This window comes from Curcuma longa, chromosome 7 (genome assembly GCF_044706935.1).
Source record: "Curcuma longa cultivar G26 ecotype Majalengka, Jawa Barat chromosome 7, ITB_CL_G26_1.1, whole genome shotgun sequence".
NCBI classification, from domain to species: Eukaryota; Viridiplantae; Streptophyta; class Magnoliopsida; order Zingiberales; family Zingiberaceae; genus Curcuma; species Curcuma longa.
The window spans coordinates 11,094,136-11,121,458 of NC_133867.1; the positions used below are offsets into that span (position 1 = coordinate 11,094,136).

At 33.5% G+C, this 27,323-nt stretch overlaps 2 protein-coding genes and 1 pseudogene across 3 annotated transcripts; 2 read left to right on the forward strand and 1 right to left on the reverse strand.

Annotated features, from left to right (window-relative positions):
- Window positions 1–16,168, forward strand: part of LOC141832629 (calmodulin-interacting protein 111-like) — a 20,492-nt pseudogene extending 4,324 nt beyond the window's left edge.
- A 4,478-nt stretch (window positions 16,169–20,646) lies between these two features.
- On the forward strand, window positions 20,647–24,160 carry LOC141831813 (immune-associated nucleotide-binding protein 9). Of its 2 annotated transcripts, XM_074719213.1 has the most exons (7): window positions 20,647–20,739; window positions 21,848–22,091; window positions 22,191–22,468; window positions 22,712–22,876; window positions 23,005–23,139; window positions 23,810–23,869; window positions 23,903–24,160. In XM_074719213.1, exons 2-7 carry the CDS (start codon window positions 21,863–21,865, stop codon window positions 24,023–24,025), a joined length of 990 nt encoding a protein of 329 aa, XP_074575314.1. In that variant the 5' UTR covers window positions 20,647–20,739; window positions 21,848–21,862; the 3' UTR covers window positions 24,026–24,160. The 2 variants fall into 2 exon arrangements, with proteins under 2 accessions (XP_074575314.1, XP_074575313.1); XM_074719212.1 differs by having other exon boundaries at window positions 23,810–24,160.
- A 114-nt stretch (window positions 24,161–24,274) lies between these two features.
- LOC141831812 (protein NRT1/ PTR FAMILY 4.4-like) lies at window positions 24,275–27,122 on the reverse strand. The gene is made up of 5 exons (XM_074719211.1): window positions 26,896–27,122; window positions 26,565–26,782; window positions 26,035–26,475; window positions 25,545–25,669; window positions 24,275–25,456 (listed from the first exon to the last, which is right to left on the reverse strand). Exons 1-5 carry the CDS (start codon window positions 27,026–27,028, stop codon window positions 24,589–24,591), a joined length of 1,785 nt encoding a protein of 594 aa, XP_074575312.1. The 5' UTR covers window positions 27,029–27,122; the 3' UTR covers window positions 24,275–24,588.
- Window positions 27,123–27,323: the final 201 nt, after the last annotated feature.

The window sequence follows — 27,323 nt, forward strand, 5'->3', positions numbered from 1 at the left end:
TTCTTCAAAATACTAGCAAACAATTATTTTACTAATTTAAGAAATATTACAAAGTGGAAGAGAAAGATTGAACTTGAATATAAGAGAGGAGATAAATCCAGATTCAAAAATTTCTTATCAAAACAAGTAACCTTAGGATTTCTCTTTATTTTATAAACTCTCAATATGGCATTATTAAATTTTACCAAAAAACTAACACCCTTTCCAGCTGCCAACCATCGTAAGCCAAAGGCGAAAGCTACCCACTCTCTTGTTGCCCAAATCAAGTAGGAAATTAGGTTTTCTTTGTTTTTGAACTTTTTGACGCCCTGTGGTCTACGACAACCAATTGAGGGTCCAATTGGAATTGGCTTGAGCATTTCATAATAACGAAATAATTTTGCTATTTCATTGGTCAAAGGAAAGTATATATGAGGTATATATTTTAATTGATTTTTATTTAGGATGGTTAAATAAAGTTGTTATTGGATAGTACGTGATAGGTCGTGTCACCTAGGAATTATAGCATGATTAAGATTTGATCTGTCTTATAGATATTAAGTTGATGACCTATCGACGTTCAAAACTTTTGTTATAAATAAAAGTGGATAAATTTTATTATTTGATTATACAATTTTTTATGCATGAATAAATAGATAAATTAGATTATATATATATACTTATATAATTATTTTTAAAAAAATTGGAATGACATTTAAAATACTAAAGTGAGTTTTAAAATAATTAGACTATTGAATGGTAAATAATTAATATTATTTTATGTCTATATGTGGATTTTATATAGGGATTAAGATAGGTATGATTGTTTTTAAATTAAAATGAATATTTTAAATTATTCTTCCATTGATATCTATCTTCAAATTAATTTAACTTTGCATATTGTTGATATTTCTTATTGTTGAAACTTGTGGTTTCATATTTTATAACTTTTATCTATAGACCCTATGATAATATTTAAATAAATTAATATCATTCTTATTAAAAGTTAATTTGGGTTGGTCTAAAATAATCAAGAAGATATGAACTTAAAATTGAATAATTATGATAAAAAGAATTAAACATGATAAGGAGCTAGGTAAGTCGTTGATTTGGGAAGTTCAATCAAGTTGGTTGAGCTAGATGAGCTAAGTTAGGGTAGTCAAGTTGGTTAGACCAATTAGGTCAATGAAACCATTTGACTAGCCAAGTAAATTGAGTTAGTTGAATCAATTGAGTGAGACAAATTGGTCAAGCTTGTCCTATTGAATGGACTGCAAAACAGTTAGTCCTATTGAAGAAGGTTAACAAGGCTATATATAGCTATTTGACAGCCTGAATAGAAAAGGCCACTACGAAGTTCTTCCAGTCTTGAAAATTGGTTGCTAAAGTAAAGATCAACGGATAGGCTTCATCCAACTGATCTATATCGATCGATCTCAAAGGAAATTGGTCGTGAAAGAACGATAACTAGAAGAAGACTTAAATCCACAAGTAAAAAAATATATATCACTAATAACCCAAGAAATAATTGAAGAACAGAACACGAGCACAACAATAAGAGGAGCTAGCTAGATGGCAGCTGAGAAAGCATGTGTGTGGTCGACTTAAAGAAGGCTCGGTCGCGAGAGGAAGGGAGGCATCATCCTTGCTGCCTGATCAAGATTGCTTTGCTTCTTCTTCTTCTTCTCCTCCTCTCTTCCTGGCTTCTCCTCCTCCACCTTGTCCACAATCTTCACCTCCTCCTTCTGCCCCGACGCTTGATCAGCTTTCGCTGCAGGCTTCACTTTGCTGCCGATCGCCGGAACACATGAGAAGCCGAGGCCCATCTCTTATCGCCAATTAAGTTATATAAACTGATTTAAATCTTCTCTGCTCGATCAGAATGTTTTGTTGATGCTGTTGAACTAATGAGTTTGCGAGGCGCATTGCACTTTGCATTTATAAAGATAACAAACTTGGCCAGCAAGCAGTCAAACATCTAGTAATTCAGCAGCACACGTTTCCTTGAGAGCAACATCATGACTAAGTCTTTTCTATTTTCTATTGATGTACACATAAAAAAAACATAAAAAACAATCCTTCAAACACATCACCTTCCTTCCTACTTCATGAGTAATGAATTCCTCATACCTCAACATCACCACCAGTCTATTAACTTAACCCTAACTATTCTTCTTCCCAAAGTAATTAACTAACTCTCAAGTCCATTTCAGGTCAAAGTTTTAAGTATTCTACTTGAGAGCTCCAGAACGAGGCCAAGTCAAGCAAGAAACTTGGCTACTTGCTCAGCAAGTTCCTCACATATTGGACTTTTTTTTTCTGTCCACGCTGAAGTAAGCAAAAGTCAAAAGGATATTTGTTTATTGAATTAGTCAAAGAAATGTTTCTTTTTGATTTATTATCAAAAGGATATCTCATCCCATGCCAATATATTTTTATTTTTAAAATTATTTTTTATTTTTGATATTGTTATAGTAGTTACGGGTTTATAGTTACTACAACATAGATATTTCAACTTTGATCGATATAATTGTAACAACTATAATTCATAGTTATTATAATATAAACACTTTAATTCTAATCAATACTAATAAATTATGTTATACTAGCTATAGTTTATAATTGTTACAATATGGACACTTCATCTCTGATCAACACTAGTCAATATTATGTTATAACAACACTTATTATATATAACAACTACAGTTTATAGCTCTTATAATATAAATATTTTATCTCTAGTCAACACTGATCAACATTAGTCAATACAAGTCAATATTATATTATACCAGCTGTGAATCATAGTTACTACAATATAAATAGTTTATTTCTTATCAATACTAATCAGTATTAAGTTGTAGTTCATACATGATTATAGCTACTATAATTGTAGCAGCTGCAGAATCATAGTTGTTATAATTGCATAATAACTATGAACCCATAGCCTATTATAACAATATCAAAAATTAGGATAATTTTGAAAAGTAAAATGTGCAGAAGTAGGATGAGGCATCCTTTTGATAATAAATGTAAAAAGGGCATCCCTTGATGATTCTAATAAAAAAAGTATTGGTGCAAACAACCTCTAGAGTTTTGATATTTATTTGAGCAATATATTTAATGGAGTTAGGTTAAGATTGACCAAGTTGGTGAGAAGTCCAAACATGTCAAGGATAATTAGATGCTTAATAGTTTGGTGAGAAGTTTTGACAAATCAAAGTTGACCTATGCAAGTGAAAAGTCCTAACATGTTAGGGTTGACCTAGACAAGTGGAGAGTCTAAATATGTCAAGAGTAATCAGATGTGTAGTAAATGGAAAGCCCTAACAAGTTGAGAGAACCAAATGTTAGGCAAAGGAAAGTGTAGACATGTTAAGATTAATTGGATATCTAGTACGGAAAAAGTCCAAACAGATCAAGGGGACCAAATGCTTGGTAAGGGAAAAGTCTAAGCAGGTCAAGAATAAATGGATATTTGATAAGAAAAAAACCTAAGCAGATTAAGGATGACTGAATACTTAGCAAAGAGAAAAACCTAGGGGAGTTAATCCTAGGTAGACTTGGAGAAGTAAACTCCAAGTAAATTGTATGTTTATATGTTTTGCACATTACTAGAAATATGACCTATCACAACACTTTCTTAATGATATTTAATTTAAAATGTCATTATAAATAAGCCTTAATTACACTTATTAAAATGAGTTATTTTTAAAAATAAAATATCATCTTAGATCTCCTATCCTGACAAATTATACAAATGCCATTATATTTTATAACAACCTAATAACCTAATTTCCCATCCGTCGTTTCTTTTACTGTATCGATTTCTAACCCACTGCGTGATCCACAATTCTCTACTCATTTGATACGATCCCTAGATAGACTTATTCAAATAACCCCTTTAAAATATTATCTTTTAGAATATGCTATTAGATTTTTTTTATTAATCTAGATAAGGTTATTAGCTAAATTTATTTATAATTATCCTTTGAATATGTTATTAGATTTATTGATATTTTTTATATTGATTTAGTATTGTTATAGGGTTATATATAGACTCATTATGTAATCTTTTGAAGATAATTAAGCAATGAAACAAATCTTTGAATTAATCAATTCTATTGATTATTGTAAGTTGATTTCCTCGATCGTTTATCTCCGTTTTTATATTGATCGTTTATCCCCGTTCCTTTTTTTTTTTCAATTTTTCACATACGAGTTACTATCAATTTGAAGGAGTTACTTGAATAAGTCTATCTATCATCATTCCTCGTGCTCACCTCTGCAACTCCTCTCACCCAAGCGCTCGCGATGCCTACCCATCTTCTTTCCCTGTAGCGACGCCTAATCTCCTTTCTTTGGCAACAGAGCACCTACTCTCCTTTCCCCGCAGCGGCACCTCCATCGCACCTCCTTTCATTCTTTTCCCTAAGGTTTCGTTTTAAACCTCATTTGACAACCCATCTAACATTAGGAATATCTCCCCTGGATTTCTTGATCATTTTTTTGTGTCGCTTAGGATTATATGTTTGGCTGATTGGCGTTTAATCTCATAAAAGAATTTTTCCTCTGCCATATTTGTTTTTCATTAATTCTTGTACTATTTAGGGTTATTTCATTTTTTGCCTATCTAGATAATTGGCATGGCAATCGCGATTCTCTTTTAATTTACTATTATTATTGAATTCATCGACCCCTTTTGAGCGTTGAGTCTCTTCCCCTGCCACCACCAATTTGCAGCATAAGTAGACAACGCTTAAATAGGTTACAACTAGAATTACTGAAAATTGAAGTATTTGTATGTTAGTAGAAATAGTGTTAGACTTTTGATATCTATCGCATGGATTAATTGAGAGTGTTAAAATCAAGATCTTATTACAGATTTGATAAATATGAAGTCTAACAATATCATCAACCTCTGGCACATAAGTTCTTGGATATTCTGGCACATAACTCTGGTATGGACAACAAGCTAATTGATGACATGAACCTTTTATTTAGAAGTTATAACAAGTACTTTATGTTCAAGAATCAACTAGACATTACATTAACTCTTTGTTCTTGATTGAAGTTATGACCTAGATGAGAGACATCCATTTCATTTTACCTTGTAAGCATGGATTCATTTAGGTCACTTCTTCTTTTTATTACTTGAATTTCACTTTGTGGCATAGTTCTTTGTTAATGAGTGTTAAATTTAGTGTACATGCATTTTAAAATTTAACAATCTATCATAATGTTAAATTTATTTTAATAAGTGCTTTTCGTAGAGTCATTATGGATAAGAGTTGAATGTTTTTACTGAGACAAATAGAGGATTATAGAAATGGTGTTGAAAGTTTCTTACATTTTGCATTTTCTAATGCAAACATAAATGGAACAATTTTATATCCTTGTGTACGGTGTAAGATTGATATATTTGTTTCAAGAGAGGTTGCTTATGATCATTTGATGGTTGATGGATTTATCAAAGGTTATATTCACTGGGTAGCTCATGGAGAGAAAACATATAGTGCATCTACAAACTCTACTTCTATTCCATCTCAAAAAAATGCAGATGATATACAAGATTTAGTTTATGAGATATTTGGCATCCTAGAGTACAATGATAGTTTAATTAGCACATAAGAATTTAAAAATGATAAAGAGATTCCAATTGAAGAGGCTGAGAAATTCTATAAATGATTGATGATTCACAAAAAGAATTATATCAAGGATGCAAGAAATTTTTAAAATTTGCATTCTTAATTCGTTTGCTTCACTTAAAGTGTGTAGGAAAAGTTAACAATAAGATTTTTAATATGCTTTTAGATTTGTTGAGAGAAGCATTTCCTAATGCAATGAATGATTTGCCTAAGACATACTATGAAGTAGAGAAATTGATGAAACAAATAGGACTTGGTTATGAAAAGATTGATGTTTCTTTTAATGATTACACTTTGTATTGGAAGTTGGACAAAGAAAGAATTCAATGTGAAACATGTAGTGAGCCTAGATGGAAAACATTTGAAAATGATCTTACCAGTGAAAAGAGAAAAATTACACATAAGCTTTTATGATATTTTCCAATAAAACTTAAATTACAGTATTTGTTCATGTCATCCAAAATAGCATCCCATATGAGATGATATTTTGAATCTCACACAAAGGATGGTTACATTCGACATCCAGCTGGCTCTCCAGCTTTGCAAATATTTGATCATAAATACTTAGAATTTGCAAAGGATTCTAGGAACATAAACTTGGTTTAGCATCAGATGAATTTAATCCATTCAAAAATATGAGTGTGGCACATAGTACGTGGCCAGTCATTTTAATCTCATATAATCTTCCACCATAGATATAGATGTGTATGAAACAATTATATTTTATATTATCACTATTGATACTTGGCCCATCTACTCCAAGAAATAATATCGATATGTGCAGTCACATGCTTCGGTGTGGTTATGTGGTCGACGTTTCTTCAAGGGAAATATTGTCTCTGTTCCAATAGGTGGACCAATCTGTGTTTTTATAGTGGAAGGTAGTGATATGCCATGGGACGGGTTCTAAGTAAAGAAGTGGTTTCAGATAAGAGTGATTTGTTGCATAATGAATTACAAACCTCTAGTTTGGATAAGCTAGGTCCTATTTTTGTGCTCGACTCCACAACAAAAATGCATCTCTCTACTTCAACATCGATGAATTGTGAATCCTCCAATGAAGTGCGATTGGATAATGACTATGCCAATTGTAAAGTTATTCACAGTAAGGAAGCTAATTTTGTTATAAAATTGGGTGGTTTGCATAAGGAATTTGCAGCATTGAAGGAAATTATTTTATCCTTGTCGGCTGATCCTAGGTATCAATTGCTGTCATTATTGTCTTTGTATAATATATATTTTTTCTGAATCATTTTTTATTGCTCATTGTTTTTATTCCAATTGGGTCTTTTTACATATTGGTATTGTGAATAATGAACTTGGATGAATTACATGAAATTGTTTGTCTAAGAGGTCTCATTTCAATTTATTGAATGTGAATGTTTTTACAATGTTAAAATCATGTAATATTGGGATATGTTTACTAAAGGAGCTTATGAGGAACTGCTAAATGTCTCTTTTAGTTGCTTGTGTCATTTTTTTATATATTCAAGCTGCTAATCCAAACTACCAAATGCACAAAATCTGATCTATTGATACCTTGGTATGTCATTCTTGAAGATCAGATTTTGTAATTGATGGAATGCAGCATCTGAATTTATTGAGCTTGAAATTTATTATTTATTTTTGTACTTCATATCTTTTTGTGTTTCTTTCCCCAGCATTCTTGCCATTTGTTGATCTTGTCGTGCATACTTTTTTTTTCAGACTTAGGTACAAAGGTGTGCTACTTCATGGGCCTCCTGGTACAGGAAAAACATCTTTGGTAACTTCTTGTGCGCATGCAGCTGGTGTTAAACTTTTCGCTATCAATGGGCCTGAGGTCATTAGTGAATACTATGGAGAATCGGAGCAAGCGCTGTGCAAAGTTTTTAATGCAGCCAAACAAGCTTCTCCTTCTGTGGTTAGTTGTTTATTCTTATTCATACTGTTCATCTTTTTTATTTTAAATTGCATCTATGAGTCACTTGCTGATTCAATCATGGTTCTCCACGACCTCGCGAGGCTGCTGCGAGCCTCGTGGCTTCGAACCTGTGCAGTGTCGGTTGGCAGGTAGAATGGTAAATTCTGCCTGGCATTTTATACCATGCAATAGTCTCATGTTCTGTTGTTTGGAGAATGTAAATATTATGTTATATTGTTCTCGTGTATGCACTATGAAGTACTAATGAGAGTTTCCTTTACAGGTTTTTATTGATGAATTGGATGTCATTGCTCCAGCACGGAGAGATGGAGGTGAAGATCTATCTCTTAGAATGGTTGGCACACTTTTGGTATTGTTGGATGAGATAAATAAAAATGACCGTGTACTTATCATTGCGGCTACAAATAGGCCTGACAGTATCGATCCTGCTTTGAGACGACTAGGAAGATTGGAACGAGAAATTGAAATAGGTACATTTTTGTATTACATATTGCGTGTTTGTTTTTTATTATTTAAATATTGCAACAGTCATCTATCTTGGTATTACAATATCACAACAAATCCTATCTGTGGTATTCAACTTTTCCATTGTGGAAATGACTCTTCTTTGAAGTCTGAACCACAAAATAAAAGGATTCAGTTACACGGGAAGATATTCCATTATATGTTGTTTAAAATTGGCAATTGTGACCTGTTACTTGGACGTAGGTATGATTGACCGACACTAATAAGGATGTAGAATCTATCATTTTGTATTCTAGAATTGTTTAGTTGTGGTCAGTGAGATTGGTCTTGGTGTTAAGTGTCTATATGGGTATGGCAAGGGTAACTAAGCAGTTCAAGTATTAGAAGATTTAACTTCATAGATGTTAGTATATGATTGGCAAAAGTAATTGCAGGACTATTTGCTGGTTCACAACTTTTGTCAACTGGAAAATTAGGCAGTTTGTATGCGCAAATCTCCTACTTAATTTGCTAAATGGTGTTCACTGTCATCTTAGGTTGGAATCATGGACAAATTGGATACCATTCTCCATCATTACAGCTGACAAGAATGTTGTGGAGATACATTTGCCTAACTGTTTTGTTGACTTTGCTTAGTTATATCTAATTTGGCTACTAAACTTTTGTCCTCTACTTTGTCATTTTTGATTTCCTTAGGTGTTCCATCTCCAGAACAGAGACTAGATATACTACGGACAATTCTGAATGATATGACTCACTCACTCAGCAATATAGAAATTCAGTCTTTAGCTTCAGGTACACATGGATTTGTTGGTGCTGATCTAACTGCTCTCTGCAATGAGGCCGCCATGAATGCTCTTCGTCGGTATATTGAGGTAGAAGGCATAGACTACCATTTTAAATTAAAAGAATATCTAAGATCTCAACTTCAGAAAGATGTGGATGCTGAAACAACAGAACAGATATATTTGATATCTTCATCACTGTCAGCATTAAACATGTCGTCAGAACCGGTTTCTCCTGTCAGTGGATTAGGTCGTCAAGATAATTGTAATATGTCTATACAAGGTGAAAAAAGAGTTAGGCTTGCTGTAACTCTTGAGGATTTTGATAAAGCAAAGTTGAAAGTGAGGCCTAGTGCTATGCGAGAGGTATTTTTTCTGAATCACTCACATGCATCAACTTATGCCTTAGTGGTTCTCATGTCCTGTATTCCTATAAAATATGTTTAAATAAATGATGTCATAATTTACTAATTGTATGATTTTGAGATATTTGTACTTTGTACTTGCGTGCCATCAGGTCACATGCTCATTGCTTCCATCTTCCATCATGGTGTCTTCAATATTGCTAATGAAGTTGAAAAGATTATAATCAGTCGTATTCATATTTGTTTGAAAATCTTTGTGTAATGACGTGAATTAATTTTGCTACAAAGTTCCTGTCCTTTCATCTATTTTTGATCTTATGGTACTATCAGTTGAGGGATCAATCTGGAATCAGTTTCTTTTCTCTTGCCTTGATGGTCAATTTGGCCTAATTATCCAAGTTTATTGCTATCAGTTTCTTAGTTGTAATCCAGACTATCATCTTCCTTTTTTTTGTAGCATGATACCAATTATTGGTGTCTATTTCTTGCATGTTTATATTGACTTTGAAATGATTCACATCATTTATTTGGTGATAGGTCATGCTTGAGCTTCCAAAAGTCAAATGGGAAGATGTGGGGGGTCAAGCTATGATTAAACAACAGCTGATTGAAGCAGTCCAATGGCCCCAATTGTCACCTGATGCGTTTAAGCGTGTGGGTATTCGCCCTCCAAGAGGTTTATTGATGATTGGTCCACCAGGCTGTAGCAAGACATTGATGGCCCGTGCGGTAGCTTCTGAGGCAAAATTGAACTTCCTTGCGGTGAAGGGCCCTGAACTTTTCAGCAAATGGGTTGGAGAGTCTGAGAAAGCAGTGAAAGCATTGTTTGCAAAGGCCAGAGTTAATTCTCCAGCAATTGTGTTCTTTGATGAAATAGATGGCCTTGCAGGCACTCGTGGGCAGGACAGTGATAGTACAAGTGTTGGTGACAGAGTCCTAAGCCAATTGCTAGTGGAAATGGATGGTAAGTAAATAAGTTCAGTAATTCTATTATATCGTTGTGGTACTTTCTTGTAATATTTTTACCCAAGATTTTCTTGTCAAGCTTAGGTCTCAAATTTTGTACTTGTGAAGTTTGTTATTAATTTTCTTATCTGTTATTTAGTTCCCTGCAAAATCTCAAAAATATAAGTTTAGTTTTTTCTCTCTTAGAGATTTCAGTAGGTTACTGGAATTAAAAAAAATATGAGAAGGATGAAAGGTGAATGTATATGGGGAAGAAGAGAATTATTTTGATGATCCATCAGATAGCAAGATATGGTCCTTCTGAAGCTAGTTAGTAACTCAATCAGTCATCTAATAGCAGTTCATTGAATCAAAATGTTTCTCGTGATAAAGTATATGATAACTATTCAAATCTATGCTTTCAACCTATACCGAGTCTGATGTTGGATTGACAGGTTTTATATTTCTCTTTTGCTTCAATATAGGACATTGGAGAGAATACTTGATGCCATATTGGCTTGTTCTGATAAACACCTAATTCCAAGCTTGGAATGTAGTTAACAAGCGTCCAATGTCTCTGCTGCTAGAAAAATGAAAATTATTGTGTCAGGATTATATCAACTTATTCTTTATTGAGTTTGGATCACAAACCAACTGAATCATGCTTGTTTGTGGTTCTTAGGTTAATATTAATCACAAGATCCTGTGAACAGTGGATCCACAACAAATCGGTTGTCTTTTTTGTGGTGTTTTCTACTAATCATATTTAATACATTGTGGTCTTGTGGTCATTTCAGGTTTGCATCAAAGAACTGGTGTTGTAGTTATTGCAGCTACTAACCGCCCAGACAAGATTGATCCTGCATTACTGCGGCCAGGTTCTCTCACACCCTTTTTCTATTTATTTTAATAGTTCTAGCCCATCAGGGTTTTTTTTCAGGCATTGCTGATACATTTAAGCTCAACAGGGCGCTTTGACAGGGTGGTAGATGTCCAACCACCTGATGAGAATGATAGGGAAGATATATTCCGTATTCATTTGCGAAACATTCCTTGCAGTTCTGATGTTAGTATAAAAGATCTTGCTCAGCTCACTCAAGGTTATACTGGGGCGGACATCAAGTTAGTGTGCAGGGAAGCTGCTATTGCTGCATTGGAAGTATGCTGCTTTACTCATATCCATTATTTGTGTGCATATATTGTCATGCATGTTCTACAGGGGGAATCATTTGTGTATACAAATGATGATCCATATTGGTCACACTGTTGAAAATTTTTGTTCCAATAGTCACTGGGATATCACTATTGTATCAACATCAGTAAATATCACCATGCTGCCAGTGAATCGTTCTTCGATTCAATTTGCCAGTTGTGGGGATTAGCAAAAACTAAAAAGTGAGAGGGAGAGGGAAGATGTGAAGCACCAAGTGGAGTACTAGAATAGCAATAACAGAATAGGAGTGATCCTAGAGTTTGCAAAATGGTAGTGTGCTTTAGTTCTAATTATGTGAGTCCAAATCTAACTCCTAGCGGCTATCCAATATATTTATAGATATGTGAATATTAGAAGCTGTAGGTGCATTATATAATATAAAACTTGAAAAATTATAGGATTGATCTCACTAAAATACTGCAAGAAATTAATGTGCGATAATCATTTTATTATTAGTAAAGTATAACCATTAATAATTGAGATGCTTGTTATATAATTAACATTGATTACTCTAAAATTTTAATTCAACGACTTTCTTATTTTTTAATGGCTTATATTTGGTGCTAGACAAGTTACGTGTAATAAAATTATTGGATTAAAAATCTTGACACTTTTGAAGCTTACTGAGAGTCTGCCTCAACCTTATCAGGAAAACCTGGAGGCAACCGAAGTGTCAATGATGCATTTTAAGTCTGCAATTAGTCAGATTGAGCCATCAGATCTCAAATTCTATATAGAGCTCGCAGCGCAGTTTAGAAGATTGGTTGGGTGACGATCTGCGATAGGCAAATGGATACGGTAAATTTCTTTTATTTTTTTTTTCTGTTCACTCTTTGCAAGTTCTTGTCCTGATTTTTGCACTCGCATGATAGTTAGCAGATGAGTTTGGCTTGGCCAGAGAAATCTTGCACTTATGAAGGGTGAATTGAACTGAGCAAGCTGCAGAGGTTTCATAGAAATTTTTGGTGATCTTGTAATATTAGTAATTTCTAGATATTATGTCTAGAAATTTTATCGTGTTGCATCGTAAATTGTGTTTGGAGCTTATTTAAAATCTTTCTCATTTTATTCTTCAAATGTAAATTGGCCAACAACGTAGTATGTAGATGCTCCTAAACTTCACTCAACTCTGAATTTTTGTATTATTTATTACCTGGAGCACATGCTCCAAGTTGCAATGCCAAAATATTTGTTGCTGTCTTGGATTGTATTCATTGCAATCAGCTGCATTAGCTAAATGAAATTGGATCAAATGTTGTCCCAAAGTTTCATAAGTTTTGTTTTTATCAAAAGGTGCATTTGATTTTGATTTCAACTAATTACTTCATTCGTGATTTTTTTTCTTAATACATTCCAGTTATATTTTAATTAAAAAAATTTCATTGATTTGGATTCACATAATTTTCACATTTTTTGTACGGAAAAAATAAATATTTTCTTTCTACTTGGTGAAAATAATCCATCTCTCTTAGTTCGTCGAAAAGAATTCGCCTCTCTCGTCGTCAAAATCTTAGAAATTGAAACCCTGTAGACTCTCGGGTCATGACAAGTGAGTTAGGATTTTTGTTTAAACTCAATTATTGATAAGTTTTTCTTCTCCAATTCGAATTTAGGATTTAATTTTTTCTTATCATTTGTGTGTCAAATGTTGAGCTACTCATTTCCCTTCTCTCTCTATTGTAAACTGTACTGTTCTAGAATAATGCTAGAAGGTGTTCTAACCTCTCTTGATCTCAATCATCTCTAAAAGGTATATTATATTTTTAATGCAATTTCCATCTATTGTACATGTTTAGGAGCCATCTTTTATATTAACTTCTATTCTTTGATATTATGCTTTTAGAGTTTCGTAGTTGCATGCCTCACTTTTTCGGATTTAGAGTGTGTAATTAAAATTATTGGATTTCAAACATCATCGGTGGTGCTAGATTTAAAAAATCAACACTACTTTGGTATTAGATTTCAAAGTATAACACCAAATAATAACTATCACAAAGATATTCAATATAAGATAATCCATCATGTTTCATAAATTTTTATTTATTTTTTGCCTATCATAACACTAATAATTTGTTGATATTATATCTAGAAAATTTATCATGTTGTATCGTAAATTGCTTTTGAAGCATATTTGAAATCCTACATCTTTCTTATTTTATTCTTCAAATGTAAAATAGATCAATATAGTTTTTGTATTTTTTTTTTACAAATTAACTTGTGCCTTATAAATTATAGATCACAAAACATTTATTACATCTTATATTGTAGCTAGAAGCTTTAAAAAATTCATAATTCATCAAAACTTGATCAAAAACAAATCTTTGAGATCAAGGATGAGTATTCGGTTAAAATCGAACTGAACTGAATCGAATTACTCGAAAACCGAATAAATCGATTTTTTTCAAACCAACCGAATCGATTTTACTAATAAATTAGGGATTTATAAATTTAGTTACTTAAAATTTATAAATTATTTTTCTAATTTAATTAATTCGGTTTAACCAAATAAGAAATTTTAAAATCGAAACCAAACCGAATTAACCAATTTTTTTTAAAAAAATAATCAAACTTCTGAAATAATCGAACTGAATTTTTAATTCGGTTCGATTTGATTGATTTACTCGATTTAATCAAATTTTTGCTCACCTCTATTTGAGATGGTTCATTAACAAACAAAACAAAAATGCAAATGTTGAAACTATTATTATATCACATGGACTTTAAAAGTTAAATTACTCAATTAATCATAAATTATATTACTTTATATATATTTTTTTTTAAAAATTACAACCCATTTAATGCGTGTTAGAGTAATTGATATATATATTTTTGAATAAGTCAGTTTAGAGGGGCATTTAGAGCAGGAAAAAAAATGATTAGGAAGCGAAGAAAACGCATCTCGACGCCGATCCCTTTCCCATTGGCCACTCCTGCCGATAAAAACCTGTTGCTTCGTCTCTGCGCTCATCAATTTCTTCCAGTGCGATTGGTAGAGGTTCCAGTGCGATTGGTAGAGGTATAGTGGCTCACTGATTCCTCGCCTATTTAGTTTCTTCTCGTAAAATCGCTGTTACTTCTCGACTTCCGCTGTGCTTGTTTTGGTATTCATGGTGAAAATTTCCTAATTTTTGTTGATCATTTACGGATTCAACAAACTTGTTTTTGTTTTTTACTTTGAATTCATCAGTTTGGGTTGTTCGGTAGTGATTTGTCTTAGTCCCCTATTTGGAGACAGCGTGTGGGTTTATTGAGCACACAGAGTATGGAGAACTTGGATTTGTTTTTAAGCATGCTTGATCTATGACGGCTGTATTCCCAGAAACTTGGGTTGAAATTTTGATCTAACAAGTTGGGTCAATGTTGCAATTTTTTTTTTTTTTTTTTTTTTTTTGATAATCCTTAGGTAGACGGCCTTCCTCCCTGATTCACTTATTTGTAAATCGTCTTATTGTTCCTTTAAGTGGCTTTACTGCTGCACCACCACTGGTGGAGTCAATTTCTCACTTTTGAGTGAATTGGATTATTTGGTAATAGACCAAACTAGAAGAACTTCACTTGCGCACCTAGTTCTTGAACGAGTGAGTCCCAAGAGAGTAAACCACATTGCATTTAGAGGTGAGCAATAATTCGATTAAACCGAATAAATTGACCGAACTAAAAAATTCGGTTCGGTTATTTCGGAAATTTGATTATTTTTTTTATAAAAATCAGTTAATTCGGTTCAGTTTCGGTTTTAAAATTTCTTATTCGGTTAAACCGAATTATTCAAATTTAAAAAAATAATTTATAAATTTTAAGTAAATAAATTTATAAATCCCTAATTAATTAGTAAAATTTTCATGATATTTAAAAAATTCGGTTAAAAACTGAATTAACCGATAAAATATCGGTTCGGTTTATTCGGTTTTTATTGAAAAATTCGGTCGGTTCGGTTGGTTCGAAAAAAATCGATTTATTCGGTTTTCGATTTATTCGGTTCGGTTCGTTCAGTTTTAACCGAATGCTTAGCCCTAATTGCATTGCTTGTTTGCAACAACATGAGCGCATAGCAAAGAGGTATTGAACTCAGTTTTTTGTGTTATCATACTCGCCATGCTAAAGATATATATGCATACATGATTGTTAATGAACATGCTTGGGGATCTGAAAATTTGCCTCACCAAGAAGTTAGGACCATAAGTCACGAACAAGCATCACAATTTGTATAGCTATAAACATGCTTTCATGATAAATCTCAATCAGTCTCATGGACTCAATCCTTGTGGCCGGCCCGGTTATAAACATGCTTTCATGATAATATATAATGGTGTAACCATAATCTTGATAAGAATGCTTGTGATATACCAATTTTATACACACTAGATAATCATACTTTTAATCTTTTTCCCCTTCCTGTTTTCTCTGATCCAACAGCCAATTATTTTAACTCATATTGGTTCATATTTTATATTAATAGTGAGAAAGGATGTGGTTGGAAGAGTTTTTGTTTTTCAATTTTTTTGATCCAGGTGAACATAGGTTTGGTACATACTTGTACTTTAGTAATTTAGTTTAGTTTTTATTGTGTTTCTTTTATTTTGTTCAGATTTTCTTATTGCATAATGAGTTCAAGTAACATGGATGATGATTGGGACTTGACCAACTTCCATAATGAGTTTAATTTGGTCCTCTTTGGAAAAACTGGAAATGGGAAAAGTGCAACTGGAAATAGTATTTTTGGTAGAGAGGCATTCGTGTCAAAGGCCTTCATGTTTTCTGTAATGAGTACATGTAAATTGGAAAGCATTACATTGAGGGATGGTCGTCGTGTGAATGTCATTGACACTGCTAGTGAGTTTTTACACTGAGATCCTTGTGTCCTTGTGTTTGGTTATGAATGATATCACTCCACAATTTTCTTCTTTTGTTATTTGATGATTGAGTGTTTATATTTACAGGGCTCTTTGATAGTTCGAATCGATATTTTATTGATTAATTTGGTTTTCGACCGAATTAACCGATTTTTTAAATATTATGAATATTTTACTAATGAATTAAGGATTTATAAATTTATTTACTTAAAATTTATAAATTATTTTTCTAATTCGGTTTAACCGAATAAGGAATTTTAAAATTAAAATCGAACCGAATTAACCGATTTTTTTAGAAAAAATAACCAAAATTTTGAAATAACCGAACCGAATTAAAAATTTGATTCAGTTTAATCGGTTTATTTGGTTTAATCATTTTTTTGCTCATCCCTACTTGTGCCTTATAAATTATACATTTTTAGATCACAAAACATTTATTACATCTAATGTTGTAGCTAGAAGCTAAAGAAACTCATAGTTCCTCAAAATTTGATCAAAAGCAAATCCTTGAGATTGTTCATTAACAAACAAAACAAAAAAGCAAATGTTGAAACTATTATTATATCACTTGGACTTTAAAAGTTAAATTTCTCAATTAATCATAATTTATATTACTTTATATATTTTTTAAAAAATTGAATAAACTGAACCGATATTTTATTGATTAATTTGATTTTCGACCGAATTAACTGATTTTTTTTAAATATTATGAATATTTTACTAATGAATTAAGGATTTATAAATTTATTTACTTAAAATTTATAAATTATTTTTCTAATTCGGTTTAACCGAATAAGGAATTTTAATATTAAAACCGAACCGAATTAATCGATTTTTTTAGAAAAAATAATCGAAATTTTGAAATAACCGAACCGAATTAAAATTTTGATTCAGTTTAATCGGTTTATTTGGTTTAATCATTTTTTTGCTCATCCCTACTTGTGCCTTATAAATTATACATTTTTAGATCACAAAACATTTATTACATCTAATGTTGTAGCTGGAAGCTAAAGAAACTCATAGTTCCTCAAAATTTGATCAAAAGCAAATCCTTGAGATTGTTCATTAACAAACAAAACAAAAAAGCAAATGTTGAAACTATTATTATATCACTTGGACTTTAAAAGTTAAATTTCTCAATTAATCATAAATTATATTACTTTATATATTTTTTAAAAAATCGAATAAATCGAACCGATATTTTATTGATTAATTTGGTTTTCGACCGAATTAACTGATTTTTTTAAATATTATGAATATTTTACTAATGAATTAAGGATTTATAAATTTATTTACTTAAAATTTATAAATTATTTTTCTAATTCGGTTTAACCGAATAAGGAATTTTAATATTAAAATCGAACCGAATTAACCGATTTTTTTAGAAAAAATAATTGAAATTTTGAAATAATCGAACCGAATTAAAAATTCGATTCAGTTTAATCGGTTTATTTGGTTTAATCATTTTTTTGCTCATCCCTACTTGTGCCTTATAAATTATACATTTTTAGATCACAAAACATTTATTACATCTAATGTTGTAGCTGGAAGCTAAAGAAACTCATAGTTCCTCAAAATTTGATCAAAAGCAAATCCTTGAGATTGTTCATTAACAAACAAAACAAAAAAGCAAATGTTGAAACTATTATTATATCACTTGGACTTTAAAAGTTAAATTTCTCAATTAATCATAAATTATATTACTTTATATATTTTTTTAAAAAAAAATTATAACTCATTTAATGCATGTTAGAGTAATTGCTATATATATTTTGAATAAGTAAGTTTAGAGGGGCATTTAGAGCAGAAAAAAATGATTAGGATTTATTTTATTTTTTTCCATTTTATATTAATTAAGAAAATTTCCGAGTGTACAGGCGAAGACAACGCATCGGACTGATTCCTCGTCTATTTAGTTTCTTCTCTAAAAATCGCTGTTACTTCTCGAGTTCCGGTGTGCTTGTTTTGGTATTCGTGGTGAAAATTTCCTAGTTATTGTTGATCATTTACGGATCCAACAAACTTGTTTTTGTTTTTTACTTTGAATTCATCAGTTTGGGTTGCTCCGGTGCTAGATTTCGTTTTGATCGGTAGTGATTTGTCTTAGTCCCCTATTTGGAGACAGCGTGTGGGTTTATTGAGCACGCAGAGTATGGAGGACTTGGATTTGTTTTTAAGCATGCTTGATCTATGACGGCTGTATTCCCAGAAGCTTGGGTTGTTGGAAATTTTGATCTAACAAGTTGGGTCAATGTTGCAATTTTTTTTTTTGATAATCCTGAGTTAGATGGCCTTCCTCCCTGATTCACTTATTTGTAAATCCTCTTATTGTTCCTTTAAATGGCTTCACTGCTGCACCACACTAGTGGAGTCAATTGCTTACTTTTGAGTGAATTGGATTATTTGGTAATAGACCAAATTAACTAGAAGAAATTCACTTGTGCACCTAGTTCTTGAACGAGTGAGTCCCAAGAGAGTAAACAACATTCATTGCTTGTTTGCAACAACATGAGCGCATAGCAAAGAGGTCTTGAACTCAGTTTTTTGTGTCATCATACTTGCCACGCTAACGAGTGAGTCCCAAGGTGCATTTGATTTCGATTTCAACTAATTACTTCATTCGTGATTTTTTTTCTTAATACATTCCAGTTATATTTTAATTTAAAAAAATTCATTGGTTTGGATTCACATAATTTTCACATTTTTTGTATGAAAAAAATAAATATTTTCTTTCTACTTGGTGAAAATAATCCATCTCTCTCGTCGAAAAGAATTCACCTCTCTTGTCGTTGAAATTTTAGAAATCAAAACCCTACAAGCTCTCAGGTCACGGCAAGTGAGTTAGGATTTTCGTTTAAACTCAACTATTGATAAGTTTTTCCTCTCCAATTCGAATTTAGGATTTAGTTTTGCCTTATCATTTGTGTCTATGCCAAGCTATTCATTTCCCTTCTCTCTTTATTATAAACTGTACTGTTCTAAAATAACACTAGAAGGTGTTCCAACCTTTTGATCTCAATCATCTCAATCAAAGGCATATTCTATTTTTAATGCAATCTCCATCTATTGTACATGTTTAGGGGTTATCTTTCATTTTAACTTATATTCTTTGATATTGTCCAAGGTTTAGAGTTTCGTAGTTGCATGTAGCTTCACTTTTTCGGATTTAGAGTGTATAATCAAAATTTATTGGATTTCAAAAATCATTTGTGGTGCTAGATTTAAAAAATCAACACCATTATAGTATTGTTGTTCAATAATCAACACCACTTTGATATTAGATTTTAAAGTACAACACCACTCTAAAGAATAATAACTATCACAAAGTCATTCAATATAAGATAATCCATCAGGTTTCAATTTCTATTTGATGTGACCCGAGAAATCTTGCACTTATGAAGATAAAATGAACTGAAGCAAGCTGCAAATGTTTCATAAATTTTTATTTATTTTTTGTCTATCTTATAACACTAATAATTTGTTGATATTATGTATAGAAAATTTATCATGTTGTATCGTAAATTGCTTTTGAAGCATATTTGAAATCTTACATCTTTCTTATTTTATTTTTCAAATGTATATTAATTGGAATTCGAACCTTATTGCTAGTAGCGACGACAAATAGATTAATATAGTTTTTGTATTTTTTTAACAAATTAACTTGTGCCTGGGTGAGTATTCGGTTAAAACTGAACCGAACCGAACCAAATTAATCAAAAATTAAATAAACTGATTTTTTTGAACCAACCGAATTTTTCAATAAAACCGAATAAATCGAACCGATATTTTATTGATTAATTTGCTTTTCGACTGAATTAACTGATTTTTTTAAATATTATGAATATTTTACTAATGAATTAAGGTTTATAAATTTATTTACTTAAAATTTATAAATTATTTTTCTAATTCGATTAATTCAGTTTAACCGAATAAGAAATTTTAATATTAAAATCGAACTGAATTAATCGATTTTTTTAGAAAAAATAACCAAAATTTTAAAATAACTGAACCGAATTAAAAATTCGATTCAGTTTATTTGGTTTAATCGTTTTTTGCTCATCCCTACTTGTGCCTTATAAATTATACATTTTTAGATCACAAAACATTTATTACATCTAATGTTGTAGCTGGAAGCTAAAGAAACTCATAGTTCATCAAAATTTGATCAAAAGCAAATCCTTGAGATTGTTCATTAACAAACAAAATAAAAAAGTAAATGTTGAAACTATTATTATATCACTTGGATTTTAAAAGTTAAATTTCTCAATTAATCATAAATTATATTACTTTATATATATTTTTTAAAAAAATTATAACTCATTTAATGCGTGTTAGAGTAATTGCTATATATATTTTTGAATAAGTAAGTTTAGAAGGGCATTTAGAGCAGAAAAAAAAAATGATTAGGATTTATTTTTTTTTCATTTTATATTAATTAAGAAAATTTCCGAAGGGACAGGCGAAGAAAACGCATCGGACGCCGATCCCTTTCCCATTGGCCACTCCTGCCGATAAAAACCTTGCCTCGTCTCTGCGCTCATCAATTTCTTCCAGCGCGATCGGTAGAGGTATAGTCGCTCACTGATTCCTCGTCTATTTAGTTTCTTCTCTAAAAATCGCTGTTACTTCTCGACTTCCGCTGTGCTTGTTTTGGTATTCGTGGTGAAAATTTCCTAGTTTTTGTTGATCATTTACGGATTCAACAAACTTGTTTTTGTTTTTGTTTTTTACTTTGAATTCATCAATTTGGGTTGCTCCGGTACTAGATTTCGCTTTGATCGGTAGTGATTTGTCTCCTATTTGTAGACAGCGTATGGGTTTATTGAGCACCCAGAGTATGGAGGACTTGGATTTGTTTTTAAGCATGCTTGATCTTTGACGGCTGTATTCCCAGAAGCTTGGGTTGTTGGGAATTTTGATCTAACAAGTTGGGTCAAATTTGCAATTTTTTTTTTTTTTGATAATCCTGAGTTAGATGGCCTTCCTCCCTGATTCACTTATTTGTAAATCCTTTTATTGTTCCTTTAAGTGGCTTTACTGCTGTACCACACTAGTGGAGTCAATTTCTTAATTTTGAGTGAATTGGATTATTTGGTAATAGACCAAACTAGAAGAAATTCACTTGTGCACCTAGTTCTTGAACGAGTGAGTCCCAAGAGAGTAAACCACATTCCATTGCTTGTTTGCAACAACATGAGCTCATAGCAAAGAGGTCTTGAACTCAATTTTTTGTGTCATCATACTTGCCATGCTAAAGATATTTATGCATACATGATAATTAATGAACATGCTTGGGGATCCGAAAATTTGTCAGTCTCACCAAGAAGTTAGGATAAGTCACGAACATGCTTCACAATTTGTAGAGCTATAAACATGCTTTCATGATAATATATAATGGTGTAACCATAATCTTGATAAGAATGCTTGTGATATACCAATTTTATACACACTAGATAATCATACTTTTTATCTTTTTCCCCTTCCTGTTTTCTCTGATCCAACAGCCAATTATTTTAACTCATATTGGTTCATATTTTATATTAATAGTGAGAAAGGATGTGGTTGGAAGAGTTTTTGTTTTTCAATTTTTTTGATCCAGGTGAACATAGGTTTGGTACATACTTGTACTTTAGTAATTTAGTTTAGTTTTTATTGTGGTTCTTTTATTTTGTTCAGATTTCTTATTGCATAATGAGTTCAAGTAACATGGATGATGATTGGGACTTGACCAACTTCCATAATGAGTTTAATTTGGTCCTCTTTGGAAAAACTGGAAATGGGAAAAGTGCAACGGGAAACAGTATTCTTGGTAGAGAAGCATTCATGTCAAAGGCCTTCATGTTTTCTGTAACGAGTACATGTAAATTGGAAAGCATTACATTGAGGGATGGTCGTCGTGTCAATGTAATTGACACTCCTGGTGAGTTTTTACACTGAGATCCTTGTGTTTGGTTATGAATGATATCACTCCACAATTTTCTTCTTTTGTTATTTGATGATTGAGTGTTTATATTTACAGGGCTCTTTGATAGTTCTGATGAGGCAGGTGCTACTGGCAGAGAAATTGTTCGTTGTGTAAACTTGGCACAAGATGGCATTCATGCAATACTCATGGTTTTTTCTGTTAGATCACGTTTCTCAGCTGAAGAAGAGGCTGCAATTGAAAGTCTAAAAACCTTTTTTGGTGAAAAAATTCTGGACTATATGATTGTAGTTTTTACTGGTGGAGATGATCTTGAAAGTGCTGGACAATCTCTCAAGGATTTCATTGGTCACAAGAAGCCCAAGCCTTTACAGGTTCCATCATCATTATTCTGTTTTCTTGATACCTAAGTTCTTTATTTTATATATTTGAGATAACTATAACCACAATATTTCATATGATTCCTTGATAGAAAAGGTGCATTTGTATTATATTTGCAATCTCTATTATGCACATTCAAGAATCTTCTTCCGTGACCTGAATCTTTTTGAGAAAAAAAAATCTATATCCTGGAATTATTATTATTTTTTTATAATTTTGTTGCTTCTGTTTTGCAGAAATTTCTTGAATCTTGCAAGTCTAGAATTGTTCTTTTTGACAATAAGACTAAGGATGAGGCAAAACGAGCTAAGCAATTGGAAGGCCTTTTTTATCTTGTTGACTCTGTTGTATCTAGCAATGGTGGAAAACCATTTTCTGATGAACTTTTTGATGAACTAAAGGCAAGGAGCTAACTTTGATCCTTAATATTTATAACTACCCTATTCGTCATTGTTTTTCTAGAATTGTATTGCTTATACCTCCAGCTTGTCTGCTCAACTTCTTGTTTACGTTATGTTCATGGTGACAGAAAGGAGCTTTGAGTGTCCATCGCAAAGAAAAAGAGGTTCAATCCATGCAGGGATATTCTGAACAGCAGATATCTGAATTGAAGGAAGAAATAGCCAAGTCATATGATTTTCAACTTGAGCGAATTACTGAAATGGTAAATTGTTTGTTTGATATTGTAACTAATTTGCATGTTGATGTAAAAATCCTCAATCTGAATTTGAGGCATTTTTTTGATTTTTAGTTTGTCACATTAGCATTATATTGGTAGAAAATACTAGTCCAGAAAAGAACCTACGCTTAAATTCTCATGCCAAACATCAGTTCATTAATTTCTTGTGACAATTAACTTTGGAGAATCAACTTCAATAGCAGTTTCACAATTCCATAAGTATTTTTGATTCACCCCTTCATTACTATTAACAGTGGATGGGTGAATCCACAATACTATGGAAGTGTAGAGGGCAGGATGAAATTATGGGATAATTTTGACAATTATATAGTGTGGGAGTTATGAGGGCATTTTGATAAATCAGCAAAAAGTCTAAGGATAAAGCAATTTGTTTCTCCAAATGTTCTGTATTCTTCTTGGGCAAAAAGTCTCCATTATTAAATTATTTACATTATATGTTATTGTTTATGTTGTTTTTGAAACATGAACACAAAAATTACCACCATTTCTGTTTCGTATAAATTAGTTCTAGGTAGATTATATGATTCATATTGCCATTGCTCCGATAACTGTATGGCTCGCAAGTCATCTGCATGTTATTTTTTTTCAGTAGAAATATTTTTATTCTCAGTTAGCTTCCCCGTCACATCTGTAGGTTGAACAAAAGTTGAAGCTAACAGTGGAGAAACTCGAGAAACAATTGGCAGAAGAGCATGCTGCTCGACTTGAAGCAGAGAAGGTATCTCAAGAAGCAAGGAAGAGATCGGACGAAGATATTAAAAACCTTAAGGAGAAACTGGAGAGGGCTCAGAAGGATGCTCAAGAGTTCAAAATGCTCGCAGAGAGCAAGAATGCGTGCAGCATACTGTGAAACGCACATCACTAATCTATTCCAATGTAATTATCATTTTGACTAGGTCTAGGTCATCATACTCTGATTTCTATATCTTCTTTGTGAAACTATGCACTTTAACTTTTTTATATTTATAATAAGGCGATTGCATTATGGCGCAGTTATCGTTATAAGCCTTCTTTCAGTATACTCAGGTTTCTTATCTTCTTAAACCTTACTGCATCAAGAACCACTCAAAAGCATATTTTGGTTTCTTCAAGGCCACAAAGTTAGGATGCCTACCCATCTTCGTAGTAAGCTTCCTGCTGAATTCATATGGTAAGATGCTACTTAGCTTTAAACTCATAAATTTGAACTTGATAGGGTACCAAATGATGCATAATGTTGCTAATGGAATTAGGCAGCCTAACTTGCTTTTCGACATTATAGCATATGCCTAACTAGTATAGTTTATGCATGTTTAACTGTTAACTAGCTAGCACTGGATTCACTGACATGCTTTCTATGCTGCTTTTTCTTATAATAAATAATGCAGGATGGTGAGTAAAGTTAAAAATTGTGTGTGGAGGGATGATGACTCTTTACAGAATATCCTCAGCTTGAACATGCTTAGAGGAACTGATGTGGTTGTCTTCACTAGTGTCAGTAGATGGAGATAGGCAACTGGAATACCAATTGGAGCAGACTAAGTAGGCGAAGAAGTTGGCGAGGCTGAGGGCAGCAAGGAGCCAATAGAAGAGGTCCAGCCTATCGTTGTTAAGGTCGTTGTCACTTAGCCAACCGTCGTTGGATGAGACTGAAGTGATCTTGTTCACGAGTGAGACGAGCAGGGAGCTCAAGTAGAACCCAAATGAGTAGGAGCAGTAGGTCATGGCTGTCAGGAAGGCCTGCATGCCAGCCAGGGATTGCTTGTAGAAGAACTCAATGAGCCCCACTGCGGTGAACATCTCTGAGAGCCCGAAGATTAGGAACTGCGGTGCAATCCAAAAGAGGGAGAGTAGCTTGTTGGACTCCATGTATGTTTCCCTCCTCTTCCTCTCGATCATGGCTGCAGCAACCATGGAGAATGTCACGGTGAATAGCCCGACACCGATGCGTTGTAGGGGAGTGATCCCGGAGTCGGTTCGAGTGAACTTTCGAGTGAGTGGAACGAAGCACGTCTCGTAGATGGGCACTAGTACAGTGAGCATGATGTAGGGTATGGCTTGGAGGGATGCAGGGGGGACATGGAATGAGTGAGTGAGCTTGGTGTCCATGGCACTTCCTTGTTGGACCGAGAAGGTCTGCAGCTGTGCTAAGATGGTGTTGAAGATGATGGTGCATCCAAAAATTGGAATCACTGAGATAATGATCTTAACTTGCTCTACTTCTGAGACTGTGCACAGTCTCCATGGGCTCTCCTTCATGTTAGAGCCATCTTCAACTCGGACACAGGCTTTGTCCAAGAACCTTATTCACAGTATGCATAGATTATGAATTCAGTAAAACATCGCCGATATTTTCGATATGTGAACCTGGAGTGCTAGTTTTTGCTCACCTAAACTTGTTGGCAAATGGTGGATTGCTGACACATGAAGAGGATTCATTGATGTGGCTTCTGTGAAGAGTGTCAGAGCTTGAAGGGCAAATTTGCTTTCTCTTGCTGAATGCAGCTACAAAGACCTGCAAGTTTATTGTTAGTTCAGTTATACATTACCATACCAAACATTTTCATTTTTTTGCAAATCTAAGTGATTATTCACTCGACATTATGCCAACTTAGCAAAATGAATTAAGGATTCACTTGCGAGATTGTTGTCTTCGATATGGAGAGGGCAACCACGAGATCGACTTGTCGATCCATGTTAGCATCCACATCTTCGTGTTGTCGAGTTGAGATGATTGCCATAGGAATGCCATGTTAGTGTTTTAAAAAGTTAATGGTCTGTTGCTAGATCTCAACAGGAATTGTGGATGTTGCATAAACTCGAAAACATCCGAAGATTGTGCTATATATAACAAAGGGAAGGAGAGGTCTCAAGCCATACCCTTGCTATTGGTGTGAAGATGCTGCCTTGTGGTTGTTTGTTCCTGTAGAAGAAGGCACCAGAGACCATGACAGCAAGCCCCATGGCCATGGCACCTGCTGACACACCGAACCCGACGTCCATCCCCGACATCGTCTGGACCCAAATGAGGACAGTGAGGGCAATGAGCTCCCCTACACAGAAGCTGAAGTAGGCTGTGTTGAAGTAAGTGGAGAGTTTCTTGCACTGAACAGGGTCATCTTTCCTGAACTGGTCAGCTCCATGTGAGATCATGTTGGGTTTCAGGCACCCACTTCCTAAGGCCACCAAGTAGAGAGCCACAAAGAAGACAGTGGCCTTAAACCCCTTTGCCTCCACGCAGTGCTCCTCTGGGGACATCATGTTGCATGAGGGTGGCCTCAACTGTGGCACATGAGCTTGCACTGACAGCAATATGTATCCCTGTGAAAGCACTTTAGGATTAGCCGAAACACTTGGATTCTGATGGAAAATCTGTCAGTTTCAGTAGAATATGGCTTCATAGGGCTTACTGAGAGCTCTACAAATCCAAATATTAGCATGGTCCAGAAGCTCCCTAGATAGGAATCTGAGAGGAAGCCACCGAGCAGGGACAGAAGAAACATAGTCCCTACAAAGTTGGTCACTATGTTTGCTGATTTCGACAAGGAGAAATGCATCTCATTGAAGACATAGGTTATGAGGTTGTTCCCAACTGCAGCAATCGCCATGATCTCAAGTGCTTGAATTCCTGCAGTTAATTTCAGTGATCTATGAATCTAAGCACTTTCGGTCAATTGTTAGGATAAAACTCCTGCCATGATGAGCACAAAGAAGATTTATGAGAAAGAGAGAGAGAGAGACCTAAAACAAAGATGACAGCTCTCATGCCACCATGCTTATTTGGCATGCAAGGTTTGCCTCTCCAATCAACAGAGACTTGTTGAGTATGCATGGAGTCCTTTCTCGAGCCCTGTCCTGTTTGAATGTTCATCATCACTTTCTTCACACGCTGCCAAGCTGAACAATTCCTCTCTCCCTCAGCAGGGCAAGGATCTGTGGGCAAGGATCTGTGGGGATGCTCACTTCATCAAGAGTTGTGGAATGGCAAGGCAAGCTGGAGGGAGTTATTTATAATAGTCTGTTCTGGTGGGATGAGAAGAAGAGAGAAGTGGTGGAGCTTTTTGTTGGTGTGATGTGGTTCTCCATGCTGAGAGTGAGGTCAATCCATGGATGATAATGGGTGTCCCTGTTCAAGGGGTCAGAGTCCTATGAGCTCTTGGTTGTGTTTA